This window comes from Jaculus jaculus, chromosome 2, assembly GCF_020740685.1.
Source record: "Jaculus jaculus isolate mJacJac1 chromosome 2, mJacJac1.mat.Y.cur, whole genome shotgun sequence".
NCBI classification, from domain to species: Eukaryota; Metazoa; Chordata; class Mammalia; order Rodentia; family Dipodidae; genus Jaculus; species Jaculus jaculus.
This window is the reverse complement of record NC_059103.1, coordinates 155511810-155531666: the sequence shown is the minus strand read 5'-3', so window position 1 is coordinate 155531666 and position 19857 is coordinate 155511810. Positions and strand designations below refer to the sequence as shown.

At 36.4% G+C, this 19857-nt stretch overlaps 1 protein-coding gene and 1 long non-coding RNA gene across 10 annotated transcripts in view; one reads left to right on the top strand and one right to left on the bottom strand.

Annotated features, from left to right (window-relative positions):
- Positions 1–8198, top strand: part of LOC123458515 — a 42076-nt gene extending 33878 nt beyond the window's left edge. Inside the window, exons 2-3 of the long non-coding RNA XR_006635702.1 lie at positions 263–381; positions 7789–8198. This is a non-coding gene — a long non-coding RNA (uncharacterized LOC123458515). The remainder of the gene's footprint in view (positions 1–262; positions 382–7788) is intronic.
- A 3021-nt stretch (positions 8199–11219) lies between these two features.
- Ralyl (RALY RNA binding protein like) overlaps positions 11220–19857 on the bottom strand; it is a 710563-nt gene continuing 701925 nt past the window's right edge. For all 9 annotated transcript variants that reach the window (XM_045142517.1, XM_045142509.1, XM_045142511.1 and 6 more), the window contains one exon: positions 11220–12195. In XM_045142517.1, the coding sequence (XP_044998452.1) occupies positions 12178–12195 (18 nt within the window). In that variant the 3' untranslated portion in view covers positions 11220–12177. The remainder of the gene's footprint in view (positions 12196–19857) is intronic.

The window sequence follows — 19857 nt, the reverse complement described above, 5'->3', positions numbered from 1 at the left end:
GTCTTCTGGAAACCCCAACAAGGTTCTTCATCACTATGAGTGAGCTGTTGGATAGGGAGACCCATGAGGTCTCCAAACAATGTAGAGACCATTTGATTTGATTACTTGCCAGAGCTAAAAGGTATGACCCTATTGCTGAAGACACCACAGGCTGTGGTCTCAGGACATCAGAATACCATACTGGAACCAAAAAAGGAAACTAGCTCCCTCCACCCTAGCACTCATATAGTTTTGACTAACTTTTCTACTTGTTCTCCATCAGGTAGACTCATGCTGAAGGAGGGTGTGTTACTGGAGGAGGATCTTGAATCTAGACTGTTGTGTACTCAGAGCCAGCTTGAACACTGCCTATTTCTTCTCTCTCTATGGATATATGGAGAGGTAAGCCAGCTTCTTTCTCCATGATAAAATTCCCTTGTAAATAAGCCTAAAATTAATCTTGGCCCTCCCATATCCTGCTTTTGGTAGGGACCTTTGTCCCAGCAACAAGAAGGTAACTGTAACAGAAAAACATGGTTTGCAGAGCCGCTAAGAGGCTGAAATATAAAGCAGGCTTGTAATGCTTGTATGAAGACCAAGTAAGGCCATTGTTGAATCATGGGTTGCAATGGAAACCCCAGTAACATGGAAATATCAGTGCTGTAAGATGGCTGCCAAGGAAAGCTGCTATCTCTTGCTTGGGTGAACCTTCCTAGAAAGCAAGTAGCATAATGAAGGGGCAAAATGTTTTGGAACCAAAGGACTTCATCATGGGCCCCAGATTCTAAATATAGAATTATAGATACTTGTTGTTCACCAACTACTTATTGATCTTTCAATGGTCTAGTCTCTCCTTATTATGTTTTCTTCTTCTTTCTCTTCTTCTCCTTCTCCTTCTCCTCCTTCTCCTTCTCCTTCTTCTTCTTCTTGCAGTGAAAATGTTTATTCTGTGCCATTATGGACTGGTTGGATCTTTTCTAATTATTTAATAAACTTTTTTTGTATGTTTTGAAGGTAGGGTCTCACTTTAGCCCAGGCTAACCTGGAATTCACTATGTAGTTTCAGGGTCCCCTTGAACTCACAGTGATCCTCCTACCTCTGCCTCCTGAGTGCTGGGATCAAAGGCATGCACCACCACACCTGGCTCTAATTTAATATTCTTATACACACGGAACAGGGAAATTTGGAATTAATATCATAGTGGTTTATGATTTGGATAGGTCATAAATGTCAAGATGAGAAAATGGAAACTTACTTATAAATGAACTTATTTTTTGTTATCGTTGAATATCACTTAGCAGCAAAAAATTTAATTTTCAACTTTCAAGTCCTGGGCCTATTCCAAAGGCCTTGCTTCAATATTTAGGTATTATTGTATGAGTCAGTTTTACAAATGTCCCCTGGGATTTCTCTTCCCTTTTCTTCCTCTAAGTTGCTTACAAATCAGTCAGTATTTGTTGGTCCTGAATGCCTCAGAGAAGATCTAGTGGGGACAGGAAATGGAGGAGACTTGCCTACCCAAAGCATCATCACTGCTAGACCAGTCTGACATCAAATTCCCTAAATCAACATCTAGGAAATGTTCCCTATAACTGATGGCCTCTGGACAAACCACTAATTGAAATACTTTCTGAACTAAAAATTGCACTAAGTTTAAGGCCCTGTAGTGATGTGTTTGGAGTAAATGTGGGTTACTCCAGAGTGAGGAATCAGACACTTTGTGTTCTTTTTATCTGTTCATTTATTTGTGGTAGAGACTGGATTTCTTTCCTGATACATTTATTTAAGGTTATTAAAAATTTATATCTTTGGCTTTGCTTGTTTCCAGAAAGAGAAAAATGGAGCTTCCCCCCACTCCCCATAGAAGCCAAGTAAAGCAAGTCATTTACCTTCATTCTACACTTGTTTGAGGCTGTATCAGTAATCAGTAACTCAGCTTTGTAATACTTTTTCAGTTTAGTTTCATTAGATAGGTAATTGCCTGTAACAGGTGTTTTTTAAAATGTTCATTTGACCAAGCCTAGTTTCTCTATTTAAGTTAAATATGAAAATGACAATTTAGTTAACATATTTGAAAGAGAATCTTAAGTTTTTACAATTATTAAAAGTTTGTATAGAAGGTAATTGTTTATTACATAATGAAATCTTTATTCTAGCTGATTGCAATTGGCCAATGAACAGTGGTATTAACTTTAATAAACTTCAAAAAGTTTAGTTTGATACAATTAACTATTCAGTACAGTTTATGTGAAACATATTTAGATTGCTGCTAGATTTTTAATTATGTTTTATTATCTGAATATATATATGTGAGTCAGGCAGAAATGTGATTTCATCAGCATTGAAAGTGAACCAATGTACATAGTTTGTGTATAGACTTCATAGAAGGAATAGACTAAGAATGGGATTCTAGTAGGGAATTAATACAACATCTCTGGACCAACAATAGGTCATTGACACAAAGAAAGGCACAATGAGGAGCTAACTATTGCTCTTGGTACCAGAGTGTATATAGTTTGTCCCTCCATCATTTATGTCAGCCTTCTGTTCTTAGAGTGAGAGAATTCTCCACTGGTGGAACCAACTGGGCTAAATTCAAAAGCATGTTGATTTTACGTCAGGATATGCATTTCTGTCAACTTCTTTGTACTGTGAGTTATTTTGTCACTCTTCATCATCATCATCTTTTACTTCTTCATCTTTTTTGCCTTCTTTCTCTATGAGTGATAAGGAGAGAAAGGAAGAGAAAAGAGAGAAAATGGACACACCAGAACCTCCAGCCACTGCAAACTCCAGATGCATGTGCTACCTTGTGCATCTGACTTATGTGTGTACTAGTTAATTAAACCTGGGTACTTAGACTTTGCAGGCAAGTACCCTTAACTGCTAAGCGATCTCTCCATCCCTAGATTGTGATTTTTTTAAACTTAGATTTGTGTCATAACTTTATGTTTATAGGATGTGCTAGTTAAACATATTAAATAATTGAATGAATCAGAAATTACAATGTATCCACTTTATTCCAGATACAATAGCTTTCATGCAAATGCATACTTCCATACATAGTTTATGAAACAAAAATCAACAATGAGAGAAGAGCATGGCTAGCTCCTAAGTGGAGGGGGCTTTTGCAGTCATGAGGAATGTATTGAAATGAATAATGTATTAATATTTCAAATCTTTAGAGAAGAGAACAAAATTTATTTGATTTTTCTAGTAGTATCCTACCAACATGGGGAAAACACACACACAAAAAAGAAAACCCAAGTTCAGCTGTGTCTTGTTGATTTCAAGCTACTCTGTACCTTAAATGCTGGGTTGGACATTTAGCTGATATTAATCAATGTAGATTTTAAATTTTATTTTATTTTTTTCATTTCATTTTATTTTGGCTTCGTTTTTCTTTTCTTTTTTTTCAAATTTTTATTAACAACTTCTATGATTATAAAATATATCCCATGGTAATACCCTCTCTCCCTGCACTTTCCCCTTGGAAACTCCATTCTCTATCATATCCCCTCCCCATCTCAATCAGTCTCTCTTTTATTTTGATGTCATGATCTTTTCCTCCACTTATGATGGTCTTGTGTAGGTAGTGTTGGGGCACTGTGAAGTCATGGATATCCAGGCCATTTTGTGTCTGGGGGGAGCACGTTGTAAGGAGTTCTACCCTTCCTTTGGCTTTTCCATGCTTTCCTCCACCTCTTCCACATTAGACCCTGAGCCTTGGAAGGTGTGAGAGATATTATAGTACTGAGCACTCCAGTTACTTCTTTCTAGCACCATGATGCCTTCTGAGTCATCCCAAGGTGACTGCCATCTGAAAAGAGAAGATTCTCTACCAAAAGTGAGAGTAGCATTAATATAAGGGCATGAACATTAAGAGAAATGCTTACTGGGCAGTTTGATAAGCATAGTGCATACATTTATCCAGACATCAGCAGATGTTACACCCCTAGGGCTCATGACTACCCCTCCCATGGAGTGGGCCTCCTGTCCAATTAGAGGGCAGTTGGTTCCTACCATGACAGATGTGCCACTATTGCACCCGTTGGCTCATTTGACATGGCTGGCAAAATATAAGGCTTGCAGTGTCCATTGTTGAGTATCTTCACTGGTGATTTCTCTTTCTCCCATTGAGCTGCACACAGAATGGCTTCTTCCAGCTTTCTGTCAGCTGGTCTACATGGAGGAAGTTATCAGCTCAGTTCTAGCAGGATTTTTCAATGGCCTTGCAGCCCAAGTATGTGGAGTCTTCAGCAATAGAGTCTTACCATCTATTCCTGATGGGAAACCAAGGGCCTCGGCAATGACCTATAATGTTTTGGGGGCATCAGGGACCTCCCTGGCCAAAAACTCACTGGAAGGTATCCCATCCCTGGCACTGAAAATTTTCTAGCAACAATCTATGACTCCTGAGTGTTCTATTGTCCAAAAAAGTAGGATTCCATATGATTTATTTATATCCTCTTAGATTTTGATTAGCCCTCCCTCCACCTTTCCTTTACTCAATCTCTTCCCCTGACCTCACTTTGGGCCTTTTCATCCATATTAATATGTTCTTCTACTTACATATATACAATACCATCCTATTAAGTACCCCCTCCCTTCCTTTCTCTTCCCTTTATATCTCTTTTCTAGTTAGATTTAAAATTTTTTAAAACAAGGAAAATCATATATTGTATCTCTGTTTTGGCAGGATTTATATAGCAAGAATATGAATTGCATTTAGTAGAAACTTTGCAGATAAATGTACAGAAGAAGGGGTTACAAAGGCTTTTACAGATGCCCAGCTGGGATACTTCTTTCACATTGGTGGGGAGAAGAGTGAGTTAAAAGAAAAAGTTTCAAAAAGAATAAAGGTCAGTGAAAATGCATTTGGTTTCTAGGCATTTTTGAAAATAGTTTTGACACTTTTTAGGTGATAAGGCTTTTTGTATTAACCACAAAGAACTAATCTCATATGAATTGCTTTGAATCCTACAGTTGATAAGGAAGGATTTAATATATTAGCAAAAAGTAATTGAGGAAAGCCAAAGGAAAAGCCCATCTTTCACAGTTTCAGGGTAAATTGTCAAAGGCAATGGTAATGGCTGTTTTTCTTCCTGTTTCATTATGAAGAATACAAGCTTTTATTTATTAAAGCCTACAACAAAAGTTACTATCATTAATAATATACTCTCCCAAGCATAAAACTAGAAAATTTAAAACCTAAGGAAATAATATTAATAGAATACATACATATAAGGAAATTAGAATCCAGAGAGAATTTTTTAAATACTTTATTTATTTATAAGAGAGAGAAAGAGAGAGAGAGAGAAGTAGATATAAAGAATGGGCACAACAAGACATCTAGCCACTGCAAATGAACTCCTGATACATGTTCCGCCTTGTACATCTGGATTTTGTGGGCACTGGTGAGTTGAACCTGGGTCCTTTGGCTTCACAGGTAAAGTGCTTGTACTTGTCTCTATAGCCGTAGATAGATTTTTTTAAAATCAAATTTTATTTTAGTGGAGTAGAAAATGGCAGTGTAGTTAATTTTAGAAAGATGGTCTTTTAGTAAGTTCACAGGGATGCAGGACTCTTAATGGCACTAGGTTTTCTGAAAGTGTAAAACTAGGTTGTGTAAAATACTAGTGGTTGCATGTTATAGTTATTAGTAATGAAAGTCAGGTAGGCCTGTAGGTGCAGGCCTATAAGGCTAGCTAATTGGGAGGTTGGGGCAGGGGAATTGCAAGTTTTAGGTTAGCTATAGAAATAGAGTTAATTGAAGGACAGCCTTGGCATCTTAGTGAGTCTTAACATTTGAAAAAGTAAAAAGAGAGCTTGGAGACAGAGTTAAGTGACAGAACACTTGCTTAGCACGTACAAGGCGACGGATTGAAGCCCTGATATGAATGAAGGGGAAGTGGAGCAATCGTGAATGAATCCAAAGATTTGCAGTCTAACCTTGACAAGGAACCATGCCTCAGGTACTTGGAACAAGGAATCTGTGGGATTAGCATATTTATGAACATATTTTGAGAAAAACCTCGGTTCTTCTGTATCATAATAATGGCCGGAATAGACACGTATGATATTTTTAAATTTAGTCAATTTAACATACAGGCTAGTTCTTCTAGGAGGTGTAGGACAGGCTAATCATTCTTGATATGTTCATAGAAACAACCATTAAGTGCCTTTTAAACACAGCTGTGTGTGCATTTAAAAGGTTAATGTAATAGTGAAAGTGCATATGTATGTTATACCTGTTAAGATTGTCTATATTTGATTCAAATCATTTTTCTAACATATTAATAATACATACAGTAGTGGTTTGAATGTAGTTGTTCCTCATAGCCTCAAGTGTTTGTGATTAAGTCTCCTACTTAGTCCCCAGCTGGTGTAGTCTTTGAGAAGCATAGCCCTGCTGGAGAAAGTGTGTACTACATAAAGACTTTGTGGTTGAGTGCATCCCCACTATTTGTTCAGATCCAACCGGTGCCTTCTGTTCTTTCTCTGCTCTGGAGTTGTGATAAACTGAACCAGCTTCTTACACCATCATGAAGTTTCCCAGCATAACTATAAGCCTTAAATAAACTCTTTATTCCCAGAAGGTTTTGGTCAGGTGTTTCCTTACCGCAATGAGAAACTAAGTGATACAGAAAAATTGGATACAATAGTGGGGTCATGGCTACAGTGAATTTGACCATGTGATTTTTTTGGTCTTTTGGAATGTGTCGCAGGAGGTGGCATATAGAATGATTTTGTAGTTTGGACTGGAAAAGCTTTGTAGTACTATAGGCAGAGTTTAATGGGCTGTTCTGTTGAGCTTGGAAATCAGAAGTATAGAGAGAATTGTGGACTCTGAAAGATTGGATTATGAAGTTTCAAAGGAGAAGGTAAAAACTGTTAGGACTGTGCTACTGTACTCTGCTCAGGTCCTGAAAATTTGAGCAAACTTAATTTGAAAGTAATGGACTGGTGTGCTTGGTGAAAGTATAAAACAGAAAGATGTGGAAGTTGTAAAGTTTGTCACAAGAAATAAGTCAAGCAAGTTTGAAATAACAGGCACAGAGACTAATTTTAGGCCAGTTAAGAAGCAATCTATTAAAGCAATTACCACCATGAAAGGTGGGCCAGCTGTTCTGCATTGAAATAATGGTAAGTATGCCCTGAGGGTGAAACACAACCCACTGAAGGCTCAAACAAGCAAGAATGCAAATTCCTGTGAAGGAAAGGGCCTGAAGTAAGAATGCTTAAGGAGAGTATCCTGCTCTCCAAGGTCAAGCTTTAGTCCCCAGTGGGTTTACAAATTGGTCTATGCTGCCCACCTGCTAATGATTTTGGACACTTGAAAAATGTAGACAAGAGGGCCATGAAGTGCTCATATTACCATGAACCACTAAGTTGTGGCAATGTGAAGAAAGATTGAAATACCTGTATGGAGACCCAGTAAGACCCTTGTGCGGAGCTATGAAGATGAACCATAGATTACAATGGAGACCCCAGGACTTTGGTGAGCCAGAGTTGTGGGAGGGCTGCCAAGGAACGCTGCTATCTCTGGTTCATGTGGATCCCCCTGGAGAGCAAGCAGCATGGTGAATGGGGCAAGAAGTTGCTGAAGTCTTGGTGCAAAAGAACTTCATCATGGGTACCAGATGAGATATGGAGCTGCCAGTGTTAGATATTTGCCTTGCTGGTGATAGATCTTACATTTGTCTAGCATTTCCTTATTTTGCCTTTTTTTTTTTTTTTTTTTTTGCAATGAGAATGTTTACTCTGTGATGTTTTATAAGTATTTAACTTACATTTTAATTTTACAGGGTCATGGTTATGAGACTTCCTTAAATCACAGATGAGACTTTGGACTTTGGGACAGTGCTGGGATTCATACAGAAAATTGGGGCTTTTAAAGCTGGATGAAGAAATTTTTCATTGTGAGATGAACAGGAGTCTATGGGATCAGCAGTAGAATGTGGTGGTTTGAAGGCAAATGTCTCCCCTAGTCTCAAGTATTTGTAATTAAGCTTTCTATTTAGTCTTTAGCTCACGGGGTTTTTGGAAGGTGGAGCCCTGATGGAGGAAGTGTGTCAGTGGGGGCAGACCTTGTGGTTTAATCCAGCCCACTGTGTGCTCAGAGCCAGCTAGCGCTTACTATTCTCTCTGTTCTGTGGATATGTGATGGAGTGATCCATCTTCCTCTCCCATTATGAAGTTTCTCTTTGAAACTTTAAGCCAGAAATAAACTCTTTCCTCCCATAAACTGCTTTTGGTCTTTTTTTTTTTTTCTTTTAGCAATGATTACTTCTGTTTTCTAAGTTCTACTCTTTCTTTTTTTTTTTAATATTTGAGATTATTCTTTCTTGTGTATTATTATAGTGGGTTTATTTTTCAAAGTTTTATAACTATTATTCCTGGATATAAATCATTAGGGTATTTCATCTAATGCTTTGGTTGTGTACTTTCTCTTGGCACCTTAGGAAGCTCAGGCAATCCTTAGCTCTATATTTCTGAGCTATATAGCCTCTGGTCATGACAGATGGCTGTCTCTTCAAACTTCATTTAGTATCAACTGACTTGCTTCAGGCTTATTTCTTTCATCTGTGTTTCTTTGTTAGGATTTTGTGGGTACTTTCATTGGTGACTCCTATTTTCCAAACTTTAAATCACATGAAAGTGTTTGCTTTGTCTCATCTTATGTGCTATTTCTCTCTGCACTTATTTGATGGTGAATTTTTCTGTAGCAACTGTTTTTTGGATGCAAAATCCTGTGTTATTTTTCTCATTGTCAGCAGTGGCCAGTTAGCCTTCATTCAAGTATTGGGCATAATTTTTCATATTTTTCTTGAACTATATGTGGCACATAATGATTGTAATGCTTTTTATGCTAAATGTAGCAAGCATCACTTTCTTTTCTTTTTCTTAATCTTTAGAAAATGAGGTTGATATTATTTAGAGAAATACCACATACCTCTTCTCAGCACTTCACAGCTCATACTGAGCTTGTTAAACAAAACCTTCAGGGATTGCAATAACAGTTCACCCACCTTTGTTTATTTAATGTGTATTATATTTTTCCATTTTCATAAAAAGAAATCCTTAATTCAGGAATGTGTAATGACAAAAGAAAAGACGAGCAGTGTCACATTTCAAGCTTGAAAAATAAATCTAGTAACCTAGATTTTATGTTGTGTATTTTAACTTCTTAGCTTAAAAAGAATATTTTCATTATTAGAGACAGAGAGAGGGAGAGAGAGAGAAAGTAAGAATGGGTATGTCAGGGCCTCTAGCCACTGCCAATAAACTCCAGATACATGTGCCACCATGCTTTCTCTCTGGAGCATTGGATTATTCTCAGCTAATTTACATAATTGGTAGCAAACCATGGTGCTAATTTGATTCTCATGTAGAACCATACACCATTTTATAACTCAGTTACATGTAACATACCCATGGTGTTCTCTCCTTCTTATGTCCCAAAGAAGTTCCCTCCATACCACTCCATGATTTTCATGTTTCATTCAAAGGAATGAGGACTCCTATTCTGGACCCTACATTCTATTGTAAAGACTTACAAAAATTATTAACAACTTCCATGATTATAAAAAAATACCCCATGGTGGATACCCTCCTTCCCTCCACTTACCCCTTGGAAACTCCACTCTCCATCATACCCCCTCCCCATCTCAATCAGTCTCTTTTTTACTTTTGATATCTTGATCTTTTCCTCCCCTTATGATGGTCTTGTGTAGGTACTTTAAAAGACTTCAAATATGAACTGGAAAAGCTCAATGTTGAACACATGCCTACCATGTGTGAGGCCCTGAGTAACCTTAGCACTATACCAAAAAAAACCCACTGTATATTTCCTTAATAAAAACTTGCAATTATTATTCCAGTTGGCAATAACTTCTTTGATACAATTGTATTATTTTTTATCTGTTTATATTTAACCAATAGAGAAAGAGGATATGTTACCTAAAATAAATAAGAGATTGGGGATATGGCTTAGTGTGAGTAAAGAGCTTGCTATGCAAGCCTGAAGAACTGAGTTCGGCTTCTAGTCTCCATGAAAAAGTGCCAGGCATGGTGATGTGCACTTGTATTTCCAGCACTGAGAAGGTAGAGCAAGGAGGATCCCTGCAACTGATTGGATAACTAGTCTTGGAGACTCTGCCTCAAAGAATAAGGTTGAAAACGATTGATGGACACACCCAGTGTCAACCAGTGCACTCCACATGCATGCATATACAAATACACATGTGCTTGCACACCTGCAAATGCACATCACACACATACATACATGTACACATATGACACATGCATGTATATAAAACCCAAAAATAAATAGAACAACAAAACTGTGATGGAAGTTTTGTTTTGATTAAACAGTTTTGATCATAGGTGGGTGTTGTCATTCTCCCTTTTAATGGGGATCATGAGATCATTTACCTGCAGACTTTTAGTCTGATAGAGCATTAATATCTCCTTATAAGGTACATTTGCCTTCTATCTTGAAATAATAAATAAATAAAATATTTTTAAAAGAAATAGTACCCTTTTTTTTTTTTTTTTTTTGTTTTTTCAAGGTAAGGTCTCACTCTGGCTCAGGCTGACCTGGAATTACCTATGTAGTCTCAGGGTGGCCTTGAACTCTAGATGATCCTCCTACCTGTGCCTCCTGAGTGCTGGGATTAAAGGCATGCACCACCATGCCTGGCAGAAATAGTATCTTTTTAAAGAAATATGTTTATTTGTGAGGAAGAGAAAGAGAGAGAATAGAGAGAGAGAGAGAATGAATGAATGAATATGGGCACATCAGACCTCTGGTCACTGCAAACCAGCTCTAGATCAATGTGCTACTTTGTGTACCTGGCTTTGTGTGGGTACAACTGAATTAAACCCAGGCTAGCAGGATTTGCAAACAAGTGCCTTGAACCACCAAGAAATCCTTCCAGCCTCTGAAAGAGTTTCTTAATATGCTATACTTGGAGGAAAATATTGCTTCTTCCAGTGTGATTTGGGCTGTGGCTCTGCTGAAGGGTGGAGAAGTGGCTGATTTCTTTTACATGGCATGTTAATGTGTGCCCGAACTCAGGCCCGGCCATGGGCAGTGTGAGTGTATGTAGTGCAGTGGACACTTTGAATAACTATACTGCTTTCATTATTGTACTAATTTTGTGCCATTACAATAATGAAAATAGCACACTGAATATTAAAAGTAAGTCATCTCAAAGGAAAGCCACACACCAACTTTGTTTTAAAAGAACCAGTGTTTATTAAGAAATTATATGCTGAATTCTCCTACGCTGTGCGGAGACGGTTTCTTCCATGTCCACAGCACAAGACAATAGCTAGGAGTACTTGGAGAACACTTGCGATGCTTGGAGATGGAGGGTTCCGGGGACTAGAAGATGAGAGGAAGTGACGTGTGCACAAACCGAAACTTTTGGATCCAGGGACAAGACAATGTTTTCCTTATCACTCGACTTCTGCCTGCTTGAGTGCTGAGGCCTGTCCACAGAATCTTATCGTCAGACTGAAGTACTAGATCATAATTGTTTCATTTCAGTTCACTAGAGCTGAGCATGCTCAAATTAGTCACAAGTCAAACCAAAGTCCTTTAACTGTTACATCATGTCTGGAGTAGTTGCATTCTTTATTAATAAAATGGTGCTTATAGAGGGCAGAAATATAACTTTTTCAAGTACATTTTTTCCTTATGGCCTAAAGTACTTTAAACTATATTGAAAATAAATTATAAAAGCTAGCATACAATGTATCTTTTCTTACATGACATTGGAAAAAAAAAGCTTTAAATGTAGAATATCAATATCACTTCACTTTATATATGTGATCAACAATGACACATGCTAATCATAAAAATAGCTTTTACAAATATACATTTGTATACAGTGTCTCTCTTACCATTCATAAATGTCCTTCACAATTTAAGACTTAAAAAAACATAATTAGCAGGAGGGGAAACACATTTACAATTTAAACCATAGAAACTTGACCACTGTACAGCTTGAAACACAGAAGAAATGGAATTTCTAAAATTGAACAATAATGTCCCTTTTATGTGTCAGGGATTTTATATAAATTGAATCAAAGATGCTGTTATCCAGTAAGAAACCGTTGCTTTTCACATTTCTGGGGGTTGTCACAGTTTCTTTTTTCTGATTTTGTGCCATTGTACCTTCTTCAGATCACTTTATCTGTAGAAACTGAAAAGAGAAAAATCTGTTTTAAGATACAGAGATTTGTGCTTCAATGTTATTAGCATGTATCCAATGGAAGTCAGATTTTAAGACTAATGAAAGAGAAGGATAAAGAAATAATTCCATCTTTAGGGCATATGTTTTTGATTATCTTTTCTTAGAGTTGCTTTAGACAATCCTAAAATTACTTACTTTTATAGTAACTACATTTTTTTTAATCCAGCTAATATTTTGCCACAGATCAGTAGCTGTTTATCAGCCTGATTCTAAGATATCTAACTCAGAGGGAATCACCCTGAGGTTTCTCGCTGGGAAAAGAGATTTGATTTGCCCCTGAATGTACTGTGGGATACTTTTCTCCTTTAAGGGTCTTGGAACTATGCCTTCCTCAACCTTTATGCGTCTTGAGAAAAAGCCAATGTAGATGTTTGCTTTGAGTTACATCATCTACCTTACAAAAGAAGAAAGCCAGAAGCAGGAGAGGCAATGAAAACCTTCACAGTGCAACCATGAGGTAGTCACATATGAAAGCCAAAGTCCAACTGAATGGATGACTAAACTGAGAAAATAAAAATGAAGGTGAAGGTAATACTTAACTTTCATAACAAAAACCAATATTTATCTTATAACCTTATTACATTCTAGGTCTTAGACTTTACTTATCATGGTTCTTTTCATTGTCATGGAAGAATTAAGAGGGAAGCCTTCACTTATCACAATACAGTCAATGCATTGAGAGGATTCACAGAGGAAATAAATCCTGTATGTGTCAGCTAGAATGCCCTTTCTTAATCTAGTGTGGTTTGAAAGCATGAATGAACTCAGAGTAGAAAGAAACTAAATGTGTGTGAACAATATGGGGAATCTTATGGTCTTCACAAATGCTTAGAATGATCCTTATTTAAGCTACATTGGAAAGCTTTCTCAAGATTAATTTTAAGATCATGAATAATTCACAGTGGAAAAAAATAAAACATGTGGTTATAAACAATGCAGGTAAGCCATAACATGTTCCAGTTTCCTTCAAAAAACATGGAGTCATACTGGATGGGATTTCTAAACATAGAATGCAGCAAGGTCTCACAATCGTATTTCTAGCAAGCATAAACTTGCATCAATGTAAAGCATGTGAGACTATCTCTATTTGTCTTAGTTTAATTAATTAATTATAAATATAAACTTATAAATAAATAAATTAAAAAACTTACAATATCAAGAAACCTTGATTAAAGGAGACCTTCAACTCTTTTGTTGGCCCATATACCCAGATATACATTTGATCAAACCCTTGTAAATCTGAGAAATAGAATTGCCACTTGTAAAATATGGCTTCAAAAACTGTGGCAGAATATTATAAACATAACCCACATTAAGAATCTGGCACAAAATAATTGGTGTGGAACGCTTTAGCAATTATACAATCTGAAGGAATTGTTCTAAACTGCATAAACTGGGCTACCAAGATGGCTTAGCAGTTAAGGTGTTTGCCTGCAATGTCTAAGGACTAAGGTTCTATTCTCCAGTACCTATGTAAGCCAGATGCACAAGGTGACACGTGTGTTTGTTTGCAGTGGCTAGAAGCCCTGGTGTGCCCATTCTCTCTATCTTCCTCTCTCTGTCAAATTAATAAAAAAGTATAAATTCATAGTTTTCACCAGTGGCTCATTCTTAAGGCAGAGCTGGACTCAATATTTCTAAATTCATTCTTGCAAATAGATGTTGCATTAAAAGTATTTGCTAAGGTTTTCTTAAGCAGTGGTGTAAGGGCTTAAGCAGAAGTTTATAAATCAAGTTAGTTAATAATTGTTTTCTATTTTTAATTCAAATATATTGAATTAATAGGTTAATTGAAATGACTTTGTGATTAATGTGATTAATCATAGGTTTTAAACTAAATTTGGTTAATAAGGAAATAAAAATGTAGATTTATTAACTGCTTGGATTTTCTTACTGGGTTCTTGTTATATGCAAGTGTGTGTGTGTGTATGTCTTTTAGGGTAAATAAATTTCTTCTGAGGATTTTTTTTTGCTTAGTTTATTTTATGTATATCTTCTAATAAGATTTAGGTACATATTTTTACAGAGTTTTAAAAAAAGAATGTATAGATTAAAATGTTATTTTCTTTTTACATATTGAGACTGTCTTTACCAAAACTACAGATCACATCTTTAAGATTATTTTAAAAAAAATGTCTGAAAAAAGGAAACAATTTTAAAAAGAAAGAAAATAAGCAGACCTATTGTTTCTCCACAAATTTCTAAGATCTAAAAATCAGATAGCTAAAAAACAAAACAAAACAAACTACATATATCTCAAGAATCACAAATAGGGACATTAAGGTGCTTTCTGTGAGTAGCCAGGAGTTTGGATGCTCATGCCGTAGAAGTTATGGAGAAGTCTCGACATGACAGTGAAGTGAACAGAACTTCTCTGAACATGTGCAGCTACAGATCTCATTTCTCAAGGATTGCTGGAAATGGAACTCATTGGACCTGGAAACTAATCCCTCTTCCTTAACCCATTCTTCCTTAATACTCATGGATGTCTGCATTTACATAATGGTCAACTGGGAAGCCATCTTCTTAAGTGAAGTTCATCAAGATTTCAAACTAAACATAGAATATTTATAAGAACATAAATCATACTATGAATGGTTTTACATTAAGAAAAATGTCTGTGAACATTTGGTCCCCTAAGTACTTACTTAAGAGAATATGTAGTAACAGACCCAAGATTTCAGTTTAGAATATATAATTTAAAATTTGAGAGACAAATTTTCAATTTTTAAAATAATATTTATTTATTTATTTAACATAGGTTATAGTCTTATATCCCCTCTCCCCTGGTGCCCATGTCCCTGAAGGTCCTTCTCAGAGGGTTATTGGTACTCTCTCTGGGGTAATTAGGGGTCTGTTAGTCTGGGGCAGTGATATGACTCAGGATATTTCTGTTTATGCATCATGTTGGAAAATCTAAGGAAACTGATACATTTAATTTATTTAATTTTAAGAATATTTTTCATTCTCAGAAAGACTATTTGTGAAATTTACAATGTTGAGTGCACCTGAATAATTAATCTGGGAGGATCATTATTCAAAGGACTTTTCTAAATTCCTGATGGTACTTGATACATTTATATGTATAATCCTAAAGTACATGTCTAGTAATTCTGTCTTCAAACTTTAATAAATTATATTTAACTAAAAATTTTCATGCATTGGAATATTTATATTCCTAGGAGAAAAAAAAATCTCTCAGGACTAAGACACAAATATTTTTGGATATTCTTTCTCCTTCATTCCATTTTTCCTTCCCTTTATCCTTTCTTCCTCCTTATCCAATATATAATATACATTTATTTTATACATATGCATTTAGAAATCTTAAAACAATATTAATATATATTTATCAACTAATTAATGTGGTTTTGTGTATGAGTAAAGGGAATTATACTTTAAAGCACACACTTTTGAACTTGTGCTACAAAATAATCTATCAGTTTTGGACCAACAAAAGAAGATTTATACATAATCTGTAAGTAAACACATATCAAAATTATCACTTGTTAATTTTAAAATGAATAGCTTAAGAATAAAATTAACCTATACATGAATGCTGATGTGGAAAAATAATGCATTGTAATTTTGGAATTTTGATTGATAACACCTGTGTGTAGGAAAGTAGTAAGGCTGTTTATATAACTGTAATCACAATTTTCCCCAAAGCGTCCATTAATCACTTTCTTATTACAAATGGAAAATGCTAAATGTGTTGCTGCAGCTGTGTATGTAAAATTTACAAATCATGGCATTTCTCCAGGTTACAACTGGCAGAGGACATTAATTTTGAAGATTCTCACAGCATCTTCTATATTTCAAAAGAGGTACTGGGAAGTTCAGCAATTATCTACTTTATTAAGAAGAAAATAACAGCCTGTAGATATTTTGATAAGGTTCCATCACCTCTAGTATATTTTTGTTTATTCCTGACCAGGTTATTTAACTGAAAATAATTATGCAAAATAGTTATTATGAGGCGAAGAAAAGTAGTCTCACAAATAATTTATTGAAATCTTGATTCTTCCCATAAAGCTACAAAGCCTGTCCATGGTATAAAACAAAGCTTCACTAACTTCATTGTGAAGCAGGTGTTTTTACCCACTTGGACACAATTCAGGATTGTAATTTTTCTTACCAACAAAAATGTTAAAATATATCCATAGGGCTGGAGAAATGGCTTAGCAGTTAAAGCATTTGCCTGCAAAGACAAAAGACCCAGGTTTGGCTCTCCAGGACCCATGTAAGCCAGATGCACAAAGGGGCACATACATCTGGAATTCATTTGTAGAGGATGGAAGCCCTAGCATGCCCATTCTCTCTCTCTCTGCCTGCCTATTTCTGTATATTTCTCTCAAATAAATAAATAAAATTAAAATTAAAAAATATATCCATAAAGCTTGCATAAAATTTTTAATCAGAAAAAGGGCTTCCCATTGACTTCTAAAACCTGGGGGAAAGGACACAATATGATGTCCTCACTGCCTGTTCCTTTTCTTCAAGAGAGAAAGTCACCTAAATGATTTGTTTAGCATAATGTAAAACCAACTGGGAGCTCTTGAATAGCAGGTAATTTATCAGCTTGCTTTATGGGAGCTTAGGCGCTTTTAAAATAAACTCTCCTAATGATGAATTCTTTCTGAACTCCCAATCTCTCTCATTTCTGAAAAGCAGCAAAGAGAAATGCTCAAGTGGTACTGGGTTCCTTTGAACTGAGCAGTGTATTTCTATTTGGCAAATATGATGAAGATAGCATCAGTCACAGGGAAGCATATTTATTCTTCAATTTCATGCATTTGTATCTTTGAAATTAAAGAGGTATAGCAATACATGGGGCAAATACACATGATTTCTAGGTGTACCAAAAAAATAAATAGTATTTTTAAGGAAGATTTGTGATTTCGTATGCCTCATGAATGATTATATTTTAAAGCTGAGATGTATAAGCACCAAGATAAGAAAAATTCTGCATTTTATATTTTATGTATCATTAGAAAGCAAACATATAAATGAAATTATATGAGTGATGACAGACACATAACATTTACCAGAAAAAGAAGTCTTGTGGACAGTGATATTTATTGTATCACAATGCATCACACTTCTTGAGCAATTGCTCAGCCATTCACTTTTTATGAATATATATTATATATATTTTCTGAATATATGTTATTGTGTATCATATGAATATATGTGATTTGGCTTCATGCAGCCCTCTTTACAAATGAAATGTAATTTGATTCAAGTTTCTAAGTGACAGCAGATTTTTAGCATCCACTGTTTATTATAACTGAAAATGTGCCTTCTACTAATGAGCTCTTGGGGATAAATTATAGCTGCAGACACAAATCATCACCTTAAACAAAATACAATAGAATGAAAATGAAGATCGATAACAACTTCTAGAAATAGCAACACATGAAGGTAACTGTCCACTATGCTGTTCTCAAAGCTGGATAGTCTCTATTCCTGAGGTGATCCAGATTCAGGGTGCAGGATGGTGGGGCTAGGGGCAAGGGTGAGAAGATGATTCTTGTGTTGTGTTCTGAGCTTTATTATGCTGCACTGACACTTAAATGACAAAGGCAGACAAGCCACATCTCTTGCAAGATCATAAGTTTGCAGGTACTTGAGATTTGACTAAAATGAGTGGAAAGGTCAGTCAAAAAACAGCACAGATTTGAGGAAGACTTATTTAGCATAAAAGATCAGAAAAAAATAGGAGAGTCTTGGAAGGAAACTTGTTTCTTTCCATTTAAGAACTGCCTACTGAAGATGTCCATGCCTTAGAGAGGAATCCGGCCCCTGATGGGTGTACTACTACAGATATCATCAGTATGAGTGTGCTTGACCACAGCCAGCTCTGCTTTAAATCCATGTTCCCCAACAATACTGTCATAATGTCTAAAGGGTTGTCTACTAGAAGAGGATGCTTAGGCCAGAAACCTGGAGGGCTTGATTACTGGGCCCATAGCAAAATGACTAACAAATCTGAATTTGTAGGCCATTCTGTGTTAGTTTACATCATAATGCCGAAATCTGACTGCACTGCCTTTAGGCTTGTAGCAAAGCAGAAGCATCATGGATGAAGGGCATGGCAGAGGAGTTTCTCATCCCATTGTAATAAGGGTGCAAAGATAAAGGGAGGACTGGGGACAGGGTATTCCCTTCTAAAGCACATATGGTTCCCTATTTTTTCCACATAGGTCTTGCCTCCTTATGGTTGTTTTAGCTGCAGTGGCTTTAAGGATTAACCAGATTAACACTCTCATAACCCAATCATCCACTTATCAACAGTGCCACCAGCTCAGGACATAGCCCTCAGTGTATTAGTCTTCTGGGGGAGCATTTCCTGTTAGAACCATAATACAGTTGATTTCGGACTTGATGTTTTTTCTGAGGCACTGATCCATAAGTTTTGTGAGCTCGTGAAACTAGCCTCATACTCTGAATTGTGGAGTGCTGTAACAAAATACTGCAGATTCTCATACCTGCCAGCTCATTCCCTGGCTTCAGGAATATTTCCCATATCCATTCCAACATCCTTAGTACAGGAAACATTTAGAAAGTTACATGCCAAAACATAAGTCTCATTGAAACTGAACAGAAAGAATGAGAGATTATGCGACTGAAGATACTAAGGTTTATAAATGCTGAGAGACAAACTCTGGAAGTTTACAAAAGCCCTGACTAGACCCAACATTCTTACTGCTGTAAAGAATAGTGATCATTATACATCCAGTTTTTGTTGAGTCTCAAAACTACCAAATGGATTTGTTAAATTTAGCTGGACTCTGATTCCCCAGATCTGCAGTGAAGCTGGAGACTGAATTTCTTCTAAGCTCCTTTGTCGTGGGGTCTGGGCACCTCATTCTTTGGAGATCACTTTACTGTTCAGAGGCAGTCTTATGTGGCTTTGGAATACTTACATATCTTTCTGAGTGTGCGGTCACACACCCTGACTGTTCTTTTCCCCAGGCCACTTCTTGGAAATTTTTATTTAACCATCAGTCCTGAAAAGTTATGTAACTCAAGAAGGCATCATCTAGTTCTGAAATGTACCATGTCTCCCTCTGGGCTTTTGTCTACTTACTAACCTCATATACTCTGACTCTGTCACACCACAGTGCATCAATCTCCCCTTGACCCTCCACCTGGGACATGGTCTTGCCTTGAGACTCAATGAGCCTGAACATGTCCCTTGATGCTGCTTCTGTTGTGAGCAGTAAAGTCCTTTGTGTTAGGAGTGTCCTGTGTTCTGCTACCAGCCTTCTAATTATTTAGTGTATTATTATTTTTAAAATCCTGTTTTCTTGCGGAAAAGCAAAGGTCTTCAATGTAAGGTATAGAGACTATCAACTTAAATTGGGTTCCCGTGAGAAATTAAGATAGTGACTTTTGCAAGGCAAGCCATCACTGGACCAGGTCCACTGTTCTGGGAATGCTACCTCATCATCCTCACTGATTTTATTGCATCTCCATTACAGTTTCCTATCAACTTCCCTCTTGTTATTCCAACTGTTATGTCTTAAAACCAAGATATTCTATCCAATAACTCATCTTTATCCTTTTTTCATTAAGTAGGTATGACCAAGATACAAGGGAGCTTAC